Source organism: Pyrgilauda ruficollis, unplaced genomic scaffold, assembly GCF_017590135.1.
Source record: "Pyrgilauda ruficollis isolate IOZ18807 unplaced genomic scaffold, ASM1759013v1 scaffold305, whole genome shotgun sequence".
In the NCBI taxonomy this organism is placed as follows: Eukaryota; Metazoa; Chordata; class Aves; order Passeriformes; family Passeridae; genus Pyrgilauda; species Pyrgilauda ruficollis.
Genome location: NW_024524434.1, coordinates 19277 through 38148, shown reverse-complemented (window position 1 = coordinate 38148; position 18872 = coordinate 19277). Strand labels below are relative to the sequence as shown.

The 18872-nt window shown below is 37.6% G+C and overlaps 1 protein-coding gene across 5 annotated transcripts in view; it reads right to left on the bottom strand.

Annotated features, from left to right (window-relative positions):
- Nucleotides 1–17904, bottom strand: part of LOC121356973 (solute carrier family 12 member 7) — a 70938-nt gene extending 53034 nt beyond the window's left edge. For 2 of the 5 annotated variants that reach the window (XM_041473879.1, XM_041473883.1), the window contains exons 1-3: nt 17704–17904; nt 4611–4705; nt 2388–2510 (exon numbers count right to left, since the gene is read on the bottom strand). In XM_041473879.1, coding sequence (XP_041329813.1) covers nt 2388–2510; nt 4611–4705; nt 17704–17815 — 330 coding nt within the window. In that variant the 5' untranslated portion in view covers nt 17816–17904. Of the gene's footprint in view, nt 1–2387; nt 2511–4610; nt 4706–17115 lie in introns of all 5 variants that reach the window. The other 3 variants (XM_041473882.1, XM_041473881.1, XM_041473884.1) reach the window with 3 other exon arrangements.
- Nucleotides 17905–18872: the final 968 nt, after the last annotated feature.

Genomic DNA, 18872 nt, shown 5'->3' with positions numbered 1-18872 from the left:
AATACTCCATGAACAAATGCCAAGTGAAATTGAATGGTAGATTAGGAGTGTTCAACTTTGCAAATATTCACATGCTATTTATAAAGAAAAATTCCTGAAAAGAGAGAAAACTATTGTGATAACAAGCTCTCTTGTTCCACAGGAATTAGGATGACACCTTGGTAAGGATAGGATGGCCCTTTATCTGTTGATCATAACACTTTACAAACTTTTTCTGAAATACCAGTTACAGTCTAAAGTTAGAGGTTAAAGATAAATTACTGCCATAATCAAAATATCATTTATATTCTGAAAAAAGTTGATCACAAATTGCCACAAAGCTGGCACAAAAAATTACATTCAATAATAATTTCAGTTTTAAAAAAAGACAGACCAGGTATTAAGACAGAGCGTGAAGTAATGCAGAGCTGACTACAATTTCTTTTTTTCAAAAATTGTAAAACCTGTCACAACATAGTATATGTGTACTTTTTATTTGCTAGTGATCACCACAGGTCAAGACACACACAAAAGCATTCAGGCTTCATCACTAAAGTTTCAGTCTTCTACACTTACGGAGAGAAATCAGGCTTTGAAATACTCTAGTTAAAATCAACAGTTATACACAGTAGCTTTCCAGTTATACAAGATAGTCTTAAATCACTGTAATAAACTTGGGCTGTGAAAAATGGCAATTGATTTAAATAAATAAGCAAGCATTGATGCTTTAGAAGTTATCAAAATTATTAGAAAACACTACATTTCCAAGTATTTATAAGAAACCATAGAATGCCATTTAGACTGTATTTTTTATTTTTAGCATCTTGGGCGATATCCATATGCAGCATCAACTCCACTGTCTCATCACACTATTAAAAATGCTACTCTGACAGGCTACTACTTAACTATCACAATTTCAAAAATGAAATTAAGATATACATAAACATACATACATAAAAAACATACATAAAAATTGTTTTATCAGGCCACCACATGGAGCACAAACAAGATCAAGTGCAAGTGAGGACATGATGTTCATTTGTTCACAGTCAGCTACAGAGGTAGTAAGGCGGTGCTGCATTGACAAAAACCTTGACACAGCAGCTGAACAGACAACAGGGTTCACAGTAAGGAAAGCGTGAGAAGATCAGTGTTACTTTTCTCACGTCTGAAGTTTACCTTCAGATGAGATGAAACAAACATAGATCAAGCACAGCTAAAACAGAAAGAAAACACACTCATTAACAAATGCAGGATAAGCAAAAAGTTAAACAAACAGCTGGACTTTATCCCTGACCCTTGCCCACTGTCCTGGTACAAACTTCCACTCAAAAGCTTCCTTCCAGTCAAATGAGTTGCTGTCCTAAGCTTATTTTCAAATGTATTTTCATCTCTGTCTTTTCTGCTCTGTGCTCATTTTCCTTTTTCTCATTCTCACGTACTTCTCCTCTTTTCTTCATAGCTTGGCATATAAATTCAGTAGCAGGACCCCTTCTCCTACACAAAGACAGGTGACTCCAAGCACTGTCCCTTCCCAGCATCTGCCTTAACTTTCTTCATTTCAGTCACCATGCAGCTCATCATTCCTCCTTTGCCTATACGTTCTTATACTCTGTCAGGTCATACGCTTTAATCCAAGCTTTCTCCTTCAAAATCAGCCTCTGCTAACAGAGGGATCAATCCAACATGCCACTGCAGACTCCAACTATTGCATACATTCCACTTCTACACATTTTGGGTATCCAGTAGACAGACAACCCTTGATGGATTCAGTTCACTTCTAGCAAGTGTGTTGAGCAATGTGTCAAACAGAGCATATGACTTCCCCTCCCCTACATATAATATTTTTGATGTTTGCAACAAAGCGTTTTCTTGGAATGCATCCATTAAGTTTTAAAAATACTTACTCCAACACACAAAACCAAGACAGCCACTCAAAAAAACTACTACCATGTTAAGAGGTGCAAATATGCTTATCGAATTAAAAGAGTGACCTGTTTCATTGCAAATTTGCCTTAATATAACTACGTAAAAACCTAGGCAGTTAAAATATATTAATAAACCTGCAAAAAGTCCTACTGTATGCTCACTAGAGGTAGGTAACAAGTACTGATGCTTGCAGAAGTTCATAAGGAAGAAGGAAAGAAAGGAAGAAAAACTGGATATACTCCATGTTTCAGATCCTAGCTTTGAATATGTTTTACCTAGGGTTTTATAGCACAGTTTTGCTAAAACATGCTAACAAGAACATCAAATTAACACAAGTCCTGCTGCAAATGCTTCAGTTCTAAACATGGTATTACAAACCTCACTCCTGTCTTTAGGTGTCCACATATTCTCTTTTCAGGTTGAAAAATGCACCTCTTATAGCTAGCTTTATCTTGATAAATTATTAGAAATCTAAATACCTTGACTTCCTTTCGTTTGCTGTCTTCATCTGCTTCATGTTCCACCACTCCTTGAGTTAGATTAGTGTAGTTTGCTAGTTTATTCAGAAGAGATGACACCATAGGGTTACTATCCATTTCTTCCTGTTGGGTTTTGAAGAATACTGCATTTATTAAATAAATTTTCTTTTTAAGTCATCATTTTTTGATACTGCTTCAAACATACTCAGCAGGTCAGTCCTGATTCAGCCAAATAAAAAAATTAGCATGACAGAATACCATTCAGCTTTCAAACAACAAGAAAGTTCTACTATTTCTAGAAGTTTAACTCTACATGCTATGTTGCACCATTTCTTTCATATTTTTAAACTACCTTACAATATGCAGCTCAAATATAAGGAAAACCTAGAGAAATTCCACTGTAATTTTAAAAATCTATTTTTATCAGAGTACAGTCTTTAGTGGATTGTACTGGTAGGGTTGAGTCATTAGGGTGTTTTTCCAGCATCTTGCTTGTGTTTAGAAAGCGACTTGAAATGATTTCTCAAGCACTAAAGTACTTAAGTACCTCTCTGAAGTCTAGTGCTGCAGGCTTACATATTTTATCTTACACCAGGCATATTACTTCCAAAGTGTTAACTTGTTGAAAATACCCACACGTATGCATATGACATATAATGGCACATATGTAATAGCACCTGACACAGACATCAGCCCATCTTTCTTTACTGCTACAAAACAAAAGCATGCTAAAACAAATCATACAATCCAGAAGAATATACAACACAAGAATTCCAAGAAAAATGGATCCAAGAGAATTCAATTAAATACAAAAAATTGAACACTGGAAAGAAGACAAGAGATCAGGGCAACAAACACAGACAAGAAGTAAGTATCTCTGCCTGGGAGATCAGGTAATGATAATGCTTATAATAGTAAAACTTCTTTTTAATGGTTTATACAACTCTCACATCTGAAAACACGAGAAAAACAAGATTATAGGAAACTTACTGTGAAACATACATAGTATCAAAAAATTTCGCCACAAAAACACCAGCAGTGACAAAGTCGCTAGAAGGCTTTCAACATGATACTGTTAACAGCAATATCTATAACTTGAGATACATAAAAATAATGGTTTTATATCAGTCGATTTAATGTAAGCCATATTTCAAAATAACAGATTTGGGACAAAAAACAGCTATGGCCAAATTATCATCACTGAGGAATACAGCAACTAATTTGAACCACATAAAGTTTTGGAAATGGCTTTATGGAACAGAGCTTGAAGGAGAAAAATTCAATGACAGAACTTTAAAAGCATCATTCCTGTCAAAAATACTAAGATATTGCAAACATGATAAAAAGACAATTAATGATCAACATTACTTTGATCCTTAGCAAAATTTTCTCTAAAACAGTGAAAAATAGTAAATATACATTATTTGGGTCATGCACAGTTGAGATGAAAGACCATGCCATCTGTGCAAAGATACTTGGAAGGAAGAAGAGGGAAATGTAAAAGAACAACAAGAAAATAGTGAGAAGAATGCAACAGTAAGGTAAGTAAACAATATTGGAAGCACCTTGTTTTTGTTAACAGCAAGCATCAGAGCAAGACTAGTTGATGCTGTTAGAGCAGAGCAACTAAGGTTTTTACTAGAAATATTACTTAATTGCAAAAGTGGCCCTTAAAAGTACTCAATTAATGCACTTTCTTCAGTAATTTGATTATAATAATTCAGTCGATTAAAAAGGTATGAAACGTCCATTATGAAGTAGATATTTACACTAGAAATTGCTATGGTGTGCTCTGCATTGTAGTTGGACAATATTACTAAGTCATGGCTTGTAAATTTGTTTTATAGCATTGCTGCTTAACAAAAAGTCTGTAATACCCCTGTTGAACAAATTATTTTGCTAATCCTTTTAAAACTGAATACTGCTTTCTTTAAAAAATAGATTTAACTTCCAGTAGCTTTGTCTAACAATGTCTAGATCCTAGCCCAAAAAATTTAAATGCACAAAGACTTATTTCATATCTTCACATTAATGCATACCAATATTTACTGTTCTTGCTTACATACCATTCAAATCCACTGAAATGGAATGTTAGCAGGAACCAAACTATGAAAAAGTTATTAAAACTCATTTTCCCCCCCACTAAATTTTAAGACAGAAAGAAAACAAGTGATTGCTCATCTCCATTAAAGGTAAAATATGTTTTTGGAGTATTTAACTTACCTCAAAGAGAGCCATATTCTTTCCTTCATACATGTTTCCTCTGCCCAATTCTGCCCAGTTAATAAATGGACTACTTTCCCTGGCAATCCCATCCCCTAGTGGAAAAGTAACACAATTATATATAAGAGGGGAAAAAAGATGATACATTATACTATAAAAGGAATAGTCAGAAGACTCTGGTAAGAGCTGGTTCTAAATAACACCATAGGTTGCTGCAAACCCAGTTTTCATCTAAGACATTTGGATGTTAAACATTTAAGATTAAGTTTAGCAGTCTAATCTTGGTATAGTGTTCCATCTCTTAAGTATTACTCTTTAACACATACTGATTTCTCCCCTACCCTTTCTAATTTCCCTGAAAACACCTGATAATTGCACTACATATAAAGGTTTTGAGTATAGAATAAAATAACCCTCCAGCTAACCTTTTTATTACTTTACTGAGTCCCTCAATCTCCACTAGTTGAGGCAGGAATTTATTAAATACAATTCAAAAGGAATTACTTTGTAAAGGTTTTGGAGACCCTTTCATGACATGTTATACTTAATCTATTCCTTACTGAAATATAAATTGCATTAACCTGTAGCTCTGGCACACCTCTCAAAAAATACAGCATTATTTTCACTGCTTTTCAGCCCACAAACTACAAAAACTGTTACATGCCGATACTGTCACAACACTGGCATTTCCAAATAATCTCAAGTCCTTGCCTGCACCACTTTGCCTGTGTGCTCTTTTGTTCTTATATGCACAGATTACAGCATTAGCACCTACAGTCTCTTCACTGCAGAATTAAGGAACAGTTGGAGAACAAGCTGTACTCTTTTGCCCTTGTCTCCTCCCTCTGCTCCCTACATGAAATCCCAGAAGCTCTGGCAAATGTGTACACTAGTCTCAGCACAACATATTATCTTGCTTGTAAACCAGACAGAAATATATCTCAGTCCCTCAAACCTAAGAGTGACTGCGGATTTCCCACCACTAATTTCCTACCACTCTCCACAATATCACTACAGTTATTGGTATCATGACATAAAAACCACATACCATCATAAGAGACACAGAAGACAGCAACTGTCCTTAAAATTAGTTCCTCAGTCCAGAGAAGAAATTATGATGAATTCACACATCTAATATATCTTCTTCTATCCACATCCTCCAACTTTCATTTTTCTGTTTCTCTACAGTTTATATTTGGTCTCCCATTACTTCAAGTCCTACAGCCTGGTTAGGTGCCCCTCTTCCAACAAAGGCTAATGCAAGGTTAGCAGAAGGACACTGTCAACACAAAAGCATCTCCCTCATGAACTAACACCTTGAGATGTTTCACAGTATATGAAACATGCTGGTTTTGCACAAGATTATCTGAGAAATTGGCATTTATGGGCTCCACTTTAATGGGCTCCACTGTACTTAAGAGAAAGATTCAATTAGCTTTTTCACAGACAACAAAAAAACAACTCTGCCCTAGAACAAATACATCCTGATTTCTCTTACCATCTTGCTAAAGCATATGAGCACTAGGATTTCTTGCTTAAGACATTGCATTTTCTTTCCAAGATTTTTGGAACACTGTTTTTCTTTTAGCTCCATTCCTGAAATCACCCCATTATTTCTGCTGAAGTTTTTATAAGCCATTCATTAAAAGGTACGTTCCCAAGTTAAAATAAAAATAAGGTTGCTTGATTTCAGTCTTGCTGAGACCACACTTCTATTGACTATCTCACATCCAGTACCTGTAATTATTAACTAAATATTAGTACTCCTTTCAGGGTACTTCCAATCCCTTCAGAAAGGATTACTTTTCAAAAAGTGAGCTGGGAAATTTCAATTATTGTTTTGCATTCATATAGAGGATAATGTCACTGGAGTTAATCCTTCAGTGGGTATCACTAGACTAATCTAAACACCAAAAGGGTAGCAAAAAAAAAAAATGTTACTCAGTATTCATAATTCTGAAGTTGAAGACTAGAGTTTTGGCTAACCATTTCTGGGCATAAAAATCAGTATATCAGCACTACACAGTATTTTAAACTGTAGGTAGGAGAATTGTGAAGTTGTCCTTTATATATTTCTATTTCTGAACAGAGTTACTTGGTTTTACTCCATTACAAAAAACAGCACAGTATCTCTAACAAACATGTCTTGTTAAACGCACCTAATAGGCTTCAAATGGGAAAATGCAGAACTTAGGAACTGAATAACAGGAAACCTATTTCAGTGCTTACAACCAATATTCTGCCTATTTTAAAGCTTTATGATGATAGTCTTCAAAATAGTCTGGTAGTGACAGACTGCAATAAACTCCTGTTTCTCTAACACAGTTCTCTTTTTGTATTTGTGTATGTTTGCAATTTGATAGGTAATGCTGATCATGTCAAATATTATTTTAGCTTGACTTGAAAGAGAATCAACACTGAAAAAGTGACCAAATAAGCAAACTGACAAGTACTCTGTCATCTGCAGTTTGTTGACTACTTCTACAATTATCATAAAATCATTAGGACCATAGAATCATAAAAGCATTAAGGTTGGAAAAGAGCCCTAACATAAGGTCCAAACTTTGACTGAACACTACCATGCCAACTTAATATAGCACTAAGTGCGACATGCAGTCATTTCTTGAACACCCCCAAGGATGGTGGCTCTACCACCTCCCTGGGCAGTCCATTCCAATGTTTAACCACCTTTTCAGTAAAAAAATTATTCGTCATGTCCAACCTGAGCCTCCCCTGATGCAGTTTGAGTCCATTTCCTCTAGCCATATTGCCAATTGCCTGGGAGAAGAGGCCAACTCCTACCCTACGACAACTCCTTCCAGGTAATTATAGAGTGATAAGGTACCTCCAGAGCTTCCTTTTCTTCAGGCTGAATGACCCCATCTCCCTCAGCCACTTGTCATCAGACTTGTGCTCCAGACCTTTCACCAGTTTTATTGCCCTTCTCTGGACACACTCGACATCTCAATATCTTTCTTAAAGAGAGGGGCCCAAACTGGACACAAAACTCAAGGTGTGGCCTTAACAGTGCCAAGTACAGAGCAACAATCACTTCCCTAGTCCTGCTGGCCATGCTATTTTCAATAGAGGCCAGGATGCCATTGGTCTTCTTGTCCACCTGGGCACACCACTGGCTCATATTCAATCAGCTGTTGACCTGCACTCTGAAGTCCTATTTTGATGAGCCACTTTCAAGCCACTCTTCTTCCAGCCTGCAAAGTTGCATGGGGCTGTTGTGCATGACCTGGCACTTTGCCTTCCTGAACCTCATACATGTACCACAGTGGCTAACCTCCAGTTGTCTGGAACCTTCCCAGTTTATCAGGACTAACAATAATGATAGAGAACGACTTGGCAAGCTCGTTTGCCAGCTCCCCCAGTACACTCTAGTGGGTTCCATCCAGCCCCATACACTTGTGACTGTCTAAGTGGCTCAATGGATTACTGACTACATTTTTCTAGATTATAGGGCATCAGTTCTGCTCCCCATCTCTCACTACCAGCTCCAAGGGCTGGTTACCATGAGGATAACTGGTCTTTCTGTTGTAGACTGAGGCAGAAAAGGCAGCTCAGATTTCCTCATCCTTTGTTACAATATTACCCTTCACATCCAATAAAGGATAGATTTTCCTTGGTCCTCTTTTTGTTAATATATTCATAAAATCACCTATGAACCTTTGAGTTTTCATCACTGCTGTCAACAAAATCACCTTTATTTCAAATTTAAAACCATCACCTTTTGAATTATGCTTATTTAATATGTCTAGATATACACTGAAGCTTATTAACATATAAGTCAAATTGACATGTATTACACCATTCAGCAGAAAGAACTAGTTTCAGAATCTCAACACACAGACAACATCTGTAGTGAAATTAACCAAACAAACTATCTCAGTCTTTACCTCATCCTTTCTTCAAAAGAAGATTCAATAGAAAATAAATGATTCATTAGAAAATCAGAAATAATTAAGACAGGATTAACACTTTTCACAAATGCTGTAAATCTTGCCCCTCATGCATCAAGTGGACAACAGAAAAAGCTATTTCAGTTACTTAGACTAAGGTAACATGGAACACAAAAGGAATAAGTACTTCATTTCACTAGTAAGTCTTAAGCCACCTATGGTTTAACCTACCCCCTTGAACTCTATGAAGAAGCTTTAAGATAGTCAAATCACAGAATTGTGTAGGTAGCCTTGAGACCAATCACGAACTTAACACTGCCAAATTCACCACTAAACAATGTCCCTAAGCACCACACCTACACATATTTTAAACACTACCAGGGACAGTGACTCAGCCACTTCCTTGGGCAGCCCATTTCAATGCTTGACAAGCAAATCACCTTTTGCTTAGGTCTCTTTGAAATTGTGTCTGTTTAGACACTTCTCAAGTGTCAGCTGAGTGAAACAAAAAATAGAACTTCTAATGTAGTTTCAGACATATCATTAAGCTGCTTTTCTTCTGAAATCTAGTTTTCTCCAAAAATCTATACTTTCTGTTGCTTGATTTCTGAAAGTAACTGTTTGTGAGGGTTTACAGGCAAAAATCTTAAATCTAGACTAGTATTTCATTTTGGACCACAAAAAAGGCAAAATTCACTAACAAAAAAAAAAAAAAAAAAAAAAAAAACCTTCTTTGGGTTTGTTTATGGTATGTTTCATGTGTCTTCTGACACAGAAAAAATTTGCCTGTTGACATCATACTCCATATGTCACTCAACTAAGTCATCAAAGCCTAAGTTTTAAAAATTATGTTTCTACCCTTGTACCTACTTTAAAAACTATTATTACAATTTTTAATCTGATACAGAATGTTCATATAACCTAGCACAATTCTCTGCTTACTGCTGGACCAGTAGACAAACTAAAGCCATAACTAATTGTTATGGATAATGACATGATTGGCTCTCGCAATTAAGAGATTAATATTGTGTGAAAATTAAGAGAAGCTTTATTAATGTATAGTTATGTTAACGTAGTTTAGATGTCCTCTGTTCTCCCCATAGTTCCCTTTTCCCCCCACTCTGTATTGTTGCCATCAGACAGCCTGGTCTAAGACAGGTAGAAAGAAGGCATGCACATGTACCCCTTACATGGGGCAGTTGAGAATAGAAAAGCTTGTTGCTAAGAGGGCATGGCACAACAACACTTGACTCTCCAATCAAGTTACAAGAAAGCAGTATCCACCAATAAATGGCAAAGAAGAGGTGACTGAGAGACTTTGGGAGGGGCCAGAATTGGCTGATGCAACACTCTGCCAGGGGTATGAAAGACTGAGCATCCACCTTGAAGATGTACCGGCCACGCAGGCAGCCATGAAGGCAGTTCCCAGCGCTGCAACTTCTTCCTTATTTAGTCCTTCTGTTGTACTTTTGTTAAGGTTTAATAAACCTTTTAAAATTTTTTAAGTGAGCACTTCTCTCTCACACTAATGTACCTTTCCTAAAAGCCTATGTGGTGTTTGCTGTGTTGATGGGACATGCAAAAAACCCTACTCTTGATTTCTACAGATACTCAAGAACTGTGATGAGTGATTATATCTGAATGGAAATTAGCTGCAATGACATTTTCTTTTCTAAACAAGACATACAGCTACAAGAAGAGAATGTAGGAGATATGTCTCAAGGTAATATTCAGTGTGTTGATGCAGATCATCACAATGTGCATGCCCATACACACCAGTCCCCCAAATGCCAATGCAGTGTAACCCACACAAATTATCACAAACTACACTAGACCTGTTCTGGCCTTAAATTTTCTGACAATGTCATCAGATCATTTTTTATTAACACTTCCACACACCAAACAAAACTTAGATAAAAATTTTTGCACGTCACAATTCAGCGCTAGTCACAGACACAAAAGGCAGCATGATATGCAAATTCATATTCTTCAGAAGTTTCAGAGTTGTGATCCTCACAAACACCAACAGATAGATTACTTTTAACGTATATTAACAGGTAAAAATTTCTAAGCTGATGCAAACTGGCCCCTTTTATACAGTCTAAACCAGAACCCAACAGTAGATCTTAAACATGCAGACGCCACCTTTGCCAATAAGGTGGCCGTCTTATTCAGGGGTTGGACTACATGATCTCCAAAAGTCCCTTCAAACTGTAACAATTTTGCAATTCCCCTCTTACACTTATTACTCACCCCTCTGCAGCCCCATATCATGCTGCTCCTCACAGGAATTGAACTATTGAACATAAATGCATATGCTGTCACCAGAGACAATCAGTGTAGGAATGAGCAATTACTCAAACAGAAACAACTTAGCATTCATGACAATTCCACCTCTGCTTCCTTCCCCATTCCTGAATCACAAGTAGCAGAGTATGAAAAATGTATGTTTAGGCTGTCTTGTTATAGTGAAAGGCTAGAGGTAGACAAGGAAACGATCATTTAAGTGATCCTAAATTTGCACTGTGATGCCTGTTCAATAGATTAGAACAAAAATATTTGACTATCTAATCTAATTTAATTTCCCATCTTTCTGCAGACTCAGAAATTTAATTTGATCACTAAGCTCTATAACTTTAAGAAAATCATATTGAAATTTAAGCAGTGCATCTTTTGATGTTTTCAGAACTGAAATAAGAAAAAAACCCTATTAATTTAGGTAAAGCTTAAGGGTTTTTAATACTGAAAAAATCTCAAATTGTTCCATATTTCTATTTAAATTTGCTTCTTTCAAATTTCTAGGGATAACATCCTAGTAACTGCTTCCAAATTTAACCACTCACAGTATTTTCTCTCTGTGAAGGTAACAATACTTATTCAAATCATCTCAACCTATCTCTTGAAAAATCAAAAAAGTTCCTAAAACATTTTTCTAACTTTTAAATTATTTTTGTGGAAATATTCTGTACAGGTTTTAAGTTACACAAAACCAAAAAAAAAAAAAAAAAAATCAAACTTTGAAAATCAAATACAACGTTCTAACACCAGTCTCAGTCAATGCTATTTACAGAAGTATAATTGTCACCTCTACCCCAAGGATCAGGCTAGCCCTCTTTACCACAGCATTAAACCAAGCTCATGATATTCTATTCCAGTCTGACCCCTAAATCCTTTCCAGATTCACTGCTTCCTCACTGTCCCACATTATATATGGCATGATGATTCCTATCCAAGTAATGCTCCTAATGGTCCTGTTTACCTTTGTATTCAAACATGTTTTGTCCAAAAAATCAAACACCTTTTTCTCCTGATATGCTGTAAGAGTTTAACATCTATCTGAAAAAATAAAAGTAGATAGCTTTTATATGGGAAAAGAATACAGGTGTTGTTCAAAGGAGTGAGAATTACATAAACTTTTCAACAACATGACCTCAAATACAGTAACTCAGCTATGACAATGTATAACTGTTTTCCAAACAAGCACATGTGTTAAACTAGAAAAGCTTTGATTCCCATTAGACATTGCTAATTTATATGTTGTTATCTAAAGCAGAATTGCAGTTGGGGAATAATCCTTAACAGAAAAGTCCTAATTCTTCACAGTTTGCAAAGGGCAACTCTTAATCACAGTCCATGTACCTTGAGGTAGCTTCTGGTTAGCCATACACAGGTGAAACGTAACAGTTTTAAATAAAAACAATGGTAATATTTTCCTTCAGAAAGTATTTGGTCACATTAAGAACAAGCCAGTGCAAACTGAGAATATGAAAATGAGATCCTGTTTGCACAAGAGACAGCAAACATTTAATGTTACTGTAACTTTTTAAGGTAAAACTACATAAAGTTTAAAAGTCAATAAAACTGATATATATGACTATCGCATCCAAGAAAGCTGCCCGTGGCAAAACCTGTAATTCTGTCTTCTCTATCATGCATATTTCCTTCCTGTATGTTCAAGTTTTTGATTGGCAGGCAACTAAAGAGAAGTCATAGAATCTTATAAATTAAATGTCCTAACACTTCTAATCTAAATCCACATACTGGAGCACTCCTTAGAGCTCTAAAACATAGTCAAGTTTTTAAAAGCCACCTTGGAGTTCTGCAATACAGTCAAACTTTTAAAAGCCACTATCTTGCTATAACGCAAATTATGAAAAAGGCATCCATAAACTTGTTTGAACACACTTTGCCTCAATTTTTGTGACACATTGGTTTAAGAATTCAGTGCAACGTAACTCAAAGTTTCATGTTATTGGGTTCTTTTTAGTAATTTAATGTCTGAATATATTTACTACATCACAAATTTCTTGCAGTATTTTTATTAATGATTAGCACAATTCATATGTTATAGTGATATGCAGAACAAAGTGTATTTAAACCTCTTGTAAATAAACCTCTTTACGTAATGGATGATTCTAATCTTACATCCATCACCTATATTATCAACATTGTTAAATCTTAGATTTTTCTTTACTTAGGCTACTATTATCATCAAGCACAACTTACTTCTAATGAAAACACTGCAAAAGCTCTTTATAAATTCTTTAAAATATGGCTGAAAGTACAGGAAGCTCCTATTGCAGTAAGAATATTAGAACCATGGTATTGTCTTGTAAAGAGACTCACTTAGATTTGGCCCGTTTTCTTCATAATCTTGGTCACTCACAATTAAGGAAAATTAAATCAGTCTCCTCTGATGATTCTTCAGGTATCAAGAATTGAAACAGGAAACTGACAGTTCCTTCCTCCCAGCTTAGCGTAAGACTTCAAATGCTGTTTCTTACTAGCACTGGATTAATTCTGCAACAAGTCATTAAGGCTTCAGGCAGCATGAGGCATGCACATGACATGAACTACATGACAGTCACAGAACTCTCTGAAGAGAATTAAGCTGAAGGATTTTTGTCAGCAATAAACACCCTGCTTAGTGATATGGGAAGGTTCAAGTCACTGAAACATCCCATATCTCCACATCTAATAAGTACTTTAAAATTTCTATTTCTATCAAATAAATTCACTTTAAAATACATCCACTAAACAGATCAGTAGAGATTAGCAACAAGTAGTATTAACCTATTCCAAAGACCTATCAACTATTAAAAACCTTCTTTTACACACCAAAAGTACGTATTAGCAGACCTTAAGCAAGTCAGTTAGTTTTTAAACATTGATTTTATGTAGAAAGAGTTGGCATTTATTTTACTTAAGATGTAGCAGATAAACATTTTAAAATATAGTTCTAGTAATTTTTTAAGCTCTTATTAAAAACAAATATTTTTAAATATTAAAGGTTTATTTTTAGACTGGCAGCATGATTTATTCATTCTCTTTCAAATTAAATATGTCACTGTTTTCTAGTTTATGCATTACACATTTTATACCAGCCTTAAACTAATAAAAAGTGTTAAACGGATGCCAGTGATAGGAACAGACTAGTTCCCAGGATCAAATCTTTGAATAACATCTAAAATCTACTTTTCTCTGATCATAACATCTATGCTGCAAGCATGGTCAAGTGTGGCTGTTAAGGTTGAAGGGTTGACTGAAAATACACTAGACTTCTCAGTGAGATTAACTATCTTCCTCCATTGCACATATACACACACACACATAACTGTTGACTATTCCCTCGTTTTCCAATAAATAACATTTACAGAAATTCACAGTATCCATGCTTCATTAGTTATATGATCGCTTCTTCGTAGATGACCAGGTTTGTTATTGCTATTCCTTGTATTTGAGGGTCTTTGATTTTAAAAGAATTTGCAGGAGTTAGTTCTCACATTAGTTTCTAAATAAGAAACTGCTGTGGCAAGATAAATAATACAATGGAATGCTAAAAATACTAGTGATGTCTTGAAACACCTGATACACAAAGCTGCTAAGGAACAAAAAGCTGATCAACTTTACAAAAATTTTACAGGTCTATCTAGACAGTCACTGCAACTATGTGTAAAGAAAACAAACAAGACAGCCAAAATAAATCAAGCCCAGAATTTCTTATAAAACTTCATGCCTTACTGTCTATGTATTCATATTTCCTTCTCCTCTTCAACCATTTACTATCTCCTGACTACCCTTTCTTTGTAATATATTAAAAACACATTAAAAGACACAGGCACATCTTTCTGCTGCTTCGTGAATATTTTGAGTCAGCAGGCTGCACCCTTAACCACGTTAACTTAACATTCTGCCTTTTCTGAAGTACTACTGTGACTAGTGCTACAGTCCAGCCCCATAGGGTGTCACAAATGTCTTCTACTCATTTCACATACATCAAAGTATAATATAGTCAGAAAATACGAAGCTATGGAATTTCAGATTATTAAGGAGCGCAGATCATAGAAAAAGAACATCCCAGGTTACTCCTTTACCACACAGATGATTATCAGGTAAGAATGTGTTAAAGGGGATAAATGCACAAAATTGTGCACTAATTGATAAGTGCCTTGCTAATAAAAATCAAAACTACTTTACTGTTGATCTAATGACTAAACAGCATACAGCTGATTCCCTCAAAAAATTAGCACTGAGTTTGATGGGACAAGTTTGTCAGGTTTTCATGTATTTGGTAGGTTGGGTTTTTTTAAAAAAAAAAATTTACTCGTGCAGTCAAGGAAAAACTACTTGGTTTTTAAGACAGACAATTCAATCAAAACTGATAACATGCTAGATTTCTAAACAACTGGAACAAAATAACATGCTAAACTATATAGGCTAAGTCAAATGGGAAGTTCCTATTCTCATTTTTTTTATGCTCATCTCTGGTCTCAGCTTTACCTACCTGTCACCTTGACACAACCCTAGCCATTCTCAATTTTTGCAATACTCACCTCAACCCAAAACCACAGGAAGCATTTTTACCTCTGCAGCAGTTTGGTTTACTCACAGTTTAGCATGCTGAACCAGACCAGTGAAGCACCTGATGGTCAAGCGCAGGAAAAAGGAAGCAAACCCAGACACAGAGGAAGACAAGGAAAGAAATCATTTACTTCTTAGCCTTTTTCTCAAGGCTGGAGCAGTGAGAAGGGCAAGGAGTCCTTCTCTGAGCAGCAGGCTTTTAGATGGGCTTAGCTATAGCAGCGTTTAGCAGTACAAACATTTCAGAATTCTTTAGTTTTCAGAAGAATAACTCAAGAACAATTATTTGATTATATAGCATTAACTTAACAATTTCATACAATACCCAAAGCAACACATCTTTCACTTCCCAAAACTCTGTCAGAGAGTAGCATTTAATCTCTTCATGAAGTCAGAGCTCTTCACCTATAAATTATATACAAATCAATGCCTTCCCTTTTCAGTGTTTTCTTCTCTACTTCTAATTTTACAAACACACAGGAAGAGTCATACATAAATTTATCCAGTTGACTGATACAGTATTGATCTGTAACAGTATTTAAATAGATCTTGCAACTGTAACTACTAGTCCCCAAAACACTACCTAATCATATAATTTTTTTTTTTTTAATCTCTGGCCTTTAGGGTTATGATAAACCACTGTGAAAGTAGCAGCTCCACTCTTCCTCTCACCTTCCTAAGATTTAAAAATGTTCCAAGCCTTTCAGATGCTTCATATATACATGCAGTCTAACAAATCCTGTCTAACTTTGCCTGTATGTATATTCAGTATTTTGACATGCCATCTGAGTAAACACCATACACCATGCCTCTCTGACTAGCTCTTCTACCAAAAGAAAATTTGTCCAGATTAATGCTGTACTACTAGTCATCCATCTAGTACAAACAGATATCACAGAAACAAACTGTTGAGCTGTCACAGCTTTTGGTTTTTCAATTGCATTTAGTTTAGAAAAAGAAGAGGCAGTTATTAGAATATCTAATGATCGTTTGAATATACTAAGGGAAAGGCAACTATATGTATTATATATCTTTAATGGGTAAGTAAGATTTTAGAGTAGAAAGCTTTGGAAGAAAATAACCCAGCTGTGTCAGCTTGGTGTTTTACTACATTAGCTTCCTAAAATAATGTAAATATATTAAGTTTGTCAAATACCTGTTTTTATCTCTTTACATTCATAGCCCACATCACACAGAATTAGTCTTATTTATGTCACCTGTACCACAAAAATAAGATGCCTTTTACAATCCCCCATTTATTCACCTGTTATCATCTAACAAAATTAATCCCCCCACCCAAACCTTTACAGAAGTATCAATTGTAACAGAGCATTCAGAATAAAGTGCAAGATGTGAACTAGCTCTCAAAGTGGTAGCAGTGATTCACACACCATACTTGGTATTGCTGCTGCAACACGCTTGGGAAAGAGGAAGTGTTAAGAGCCACAAGAATTACTGCTTTCCCAGCAGTGCCTTGTCATGCAAGTGAAGAATCACTCATTTCCCCAGCAACGCTGGCAGAGAAATACTACTGTCCCTGCAGAAGGGGCTGTCCTGAGCAGACCCTCACTCACGATGCCCGAGCTCCACCTCCGGTTTGATTCTACTCCCCCAGGAGGCTTCAGGAACGAGGCCTAGCAAGAAGCAGGGCTCCGAACACGACGGCATCTCGTAGCAAACACCTACTTAACCCTAGACGCTATATCTGATGCAAAAGCACATGGCTGGACAAACACCTGGAGCAAGGCAGGTAAAATTGTGCTCTTCTCCACAGTCCAAATCTTGCCTCTTAGCCCTCTCTCTAGTGTGCTCCAACAGCAGTTAGCTTTTAAGACAGCCTAATGGTTGGATTTGATGATCTGATCTTCAAGGTCTCTTCCAACCTAAATGATTGATTCTACATATTTTCCCCGTTTGTTAAACCGCCGTGGCAGCGCTGCTTCCGCCCGCTTCCTGTCGCAGACGGGAGGCGGACTGACCGCCCCACACCGCCCCAGGCAGGCGCCGCGCCCGAGCGCGGGCTGCTCCGCTCCCCCGGCTACAGCCGTCCATGAGTACTTCCTCCTTTCGGCCAGCGGCGCTGACTAATGGAAACAAAGAGAAACAGGCTCTCAGCCACCCCGGGCGCCAGACTTTCGCCCTTGCCCGAAGCGCACTTCTACACCTGGACAGGTAGCCCGGCATCGGTCGCTGCAGAGAGGCGATGCGGCCCCTCCGCAGTATTCGGGGACTCTCCGTCGGCCCGCCACAGACCCGCTTCTCCGCACGCAAAGAGCCGACGCTCTCTTTACGCGTTGATCACCGGCGCTTCACAACTCTCTCACCAGTGCCCCGGTCCCTCTCGTCACCGTCATCTTCCTCCTCTCGCCGCTGCCCATCCCGCTGCCGCTCCTCGCCCTGCGCCTCCACCGGCACCACGGTGAAGCTCGTCGGCATGCTGCAGACGGCCCCAGACCCACTCGCGCCTCCTCCTAGGGCAGCGGGCAGGGTGAGCCGGGCGCTGCCGCCTCCCTCACGTGAGAGCCATTTCCTCACGCAGCGGGGGGGCGGTGGCCGGCACCGCGCCACTTCCCCCTCACCGTTTGACTGACGGCGCTGCGGCCGTAACTCCGGGCTTCGGGAGGGGAGGGGCTTGGTGTCTGGGGCATCCCCTCTTCCTCGAACCTTGGCTTACAGTTACCCTTGTAGCGCTGAGACCGCCAGGCTGCTGCTCCTCTGATCCCACCAGACAAAAACTGCCTTCCAAACGAAACCAGAGGCAGGCTGTAGGACCTTAATCCTCCAGATCACTGAAGGGATGATAGTATCCAGAAGGCCTAAGCAGGGGATTTATGATCACTTTTTGGACAAGTGGAGAAAGGTCACTGTGTGCCTTTGGACTAGCAGGACATAAAGAGGCTCCCAGAAATCTGCTCTCCTATGCAGCAGCCATGGTTTGCAGTAGACGGGTGAAGGTCCAGAGTCAGCATTTAAACTCTGACCAGCAGTGAAGCAGATTCAAAGAGTCAGTGGATGAGCAGTATATCAAATTAAATATTTATTATGTAGCACTAGTGATGAGATATAGCTCTTGGTTACCTCCAACTTCCATCTCAAAGGAGGTTGTAGCATCTCCACTCCAAAAATAGAGAAACCAGATTTAGAAGCCAAGGGCATTTTTCTTGTTTCTTGTTCTTCTAGCAAAGTGCTAGAATACATCAGAAAGGCTATTCATTGAGTCTGTATATGTGTCTTTTGGGAGAGGACTGGTAGTTTTGTGGCTCCTATACTTCATTGGGATGGAAGATGTATATGTAACACTACAGTCTGTCCCACAGCATAAAGGCCTTCAGAGAAGGGGGTAGGCAAAATTATTCTGGCCATCAAAGGTGGCAGTGAGCTGGCAGGTGTGGAGATGATTGGTGTGAAAAACAGAATTTACTGAATTAGAATTCACTGAAAAACAGAATTCCCTGAAAAACAGAATTCACAATCCCTCTTCTTTGTTTTTGTT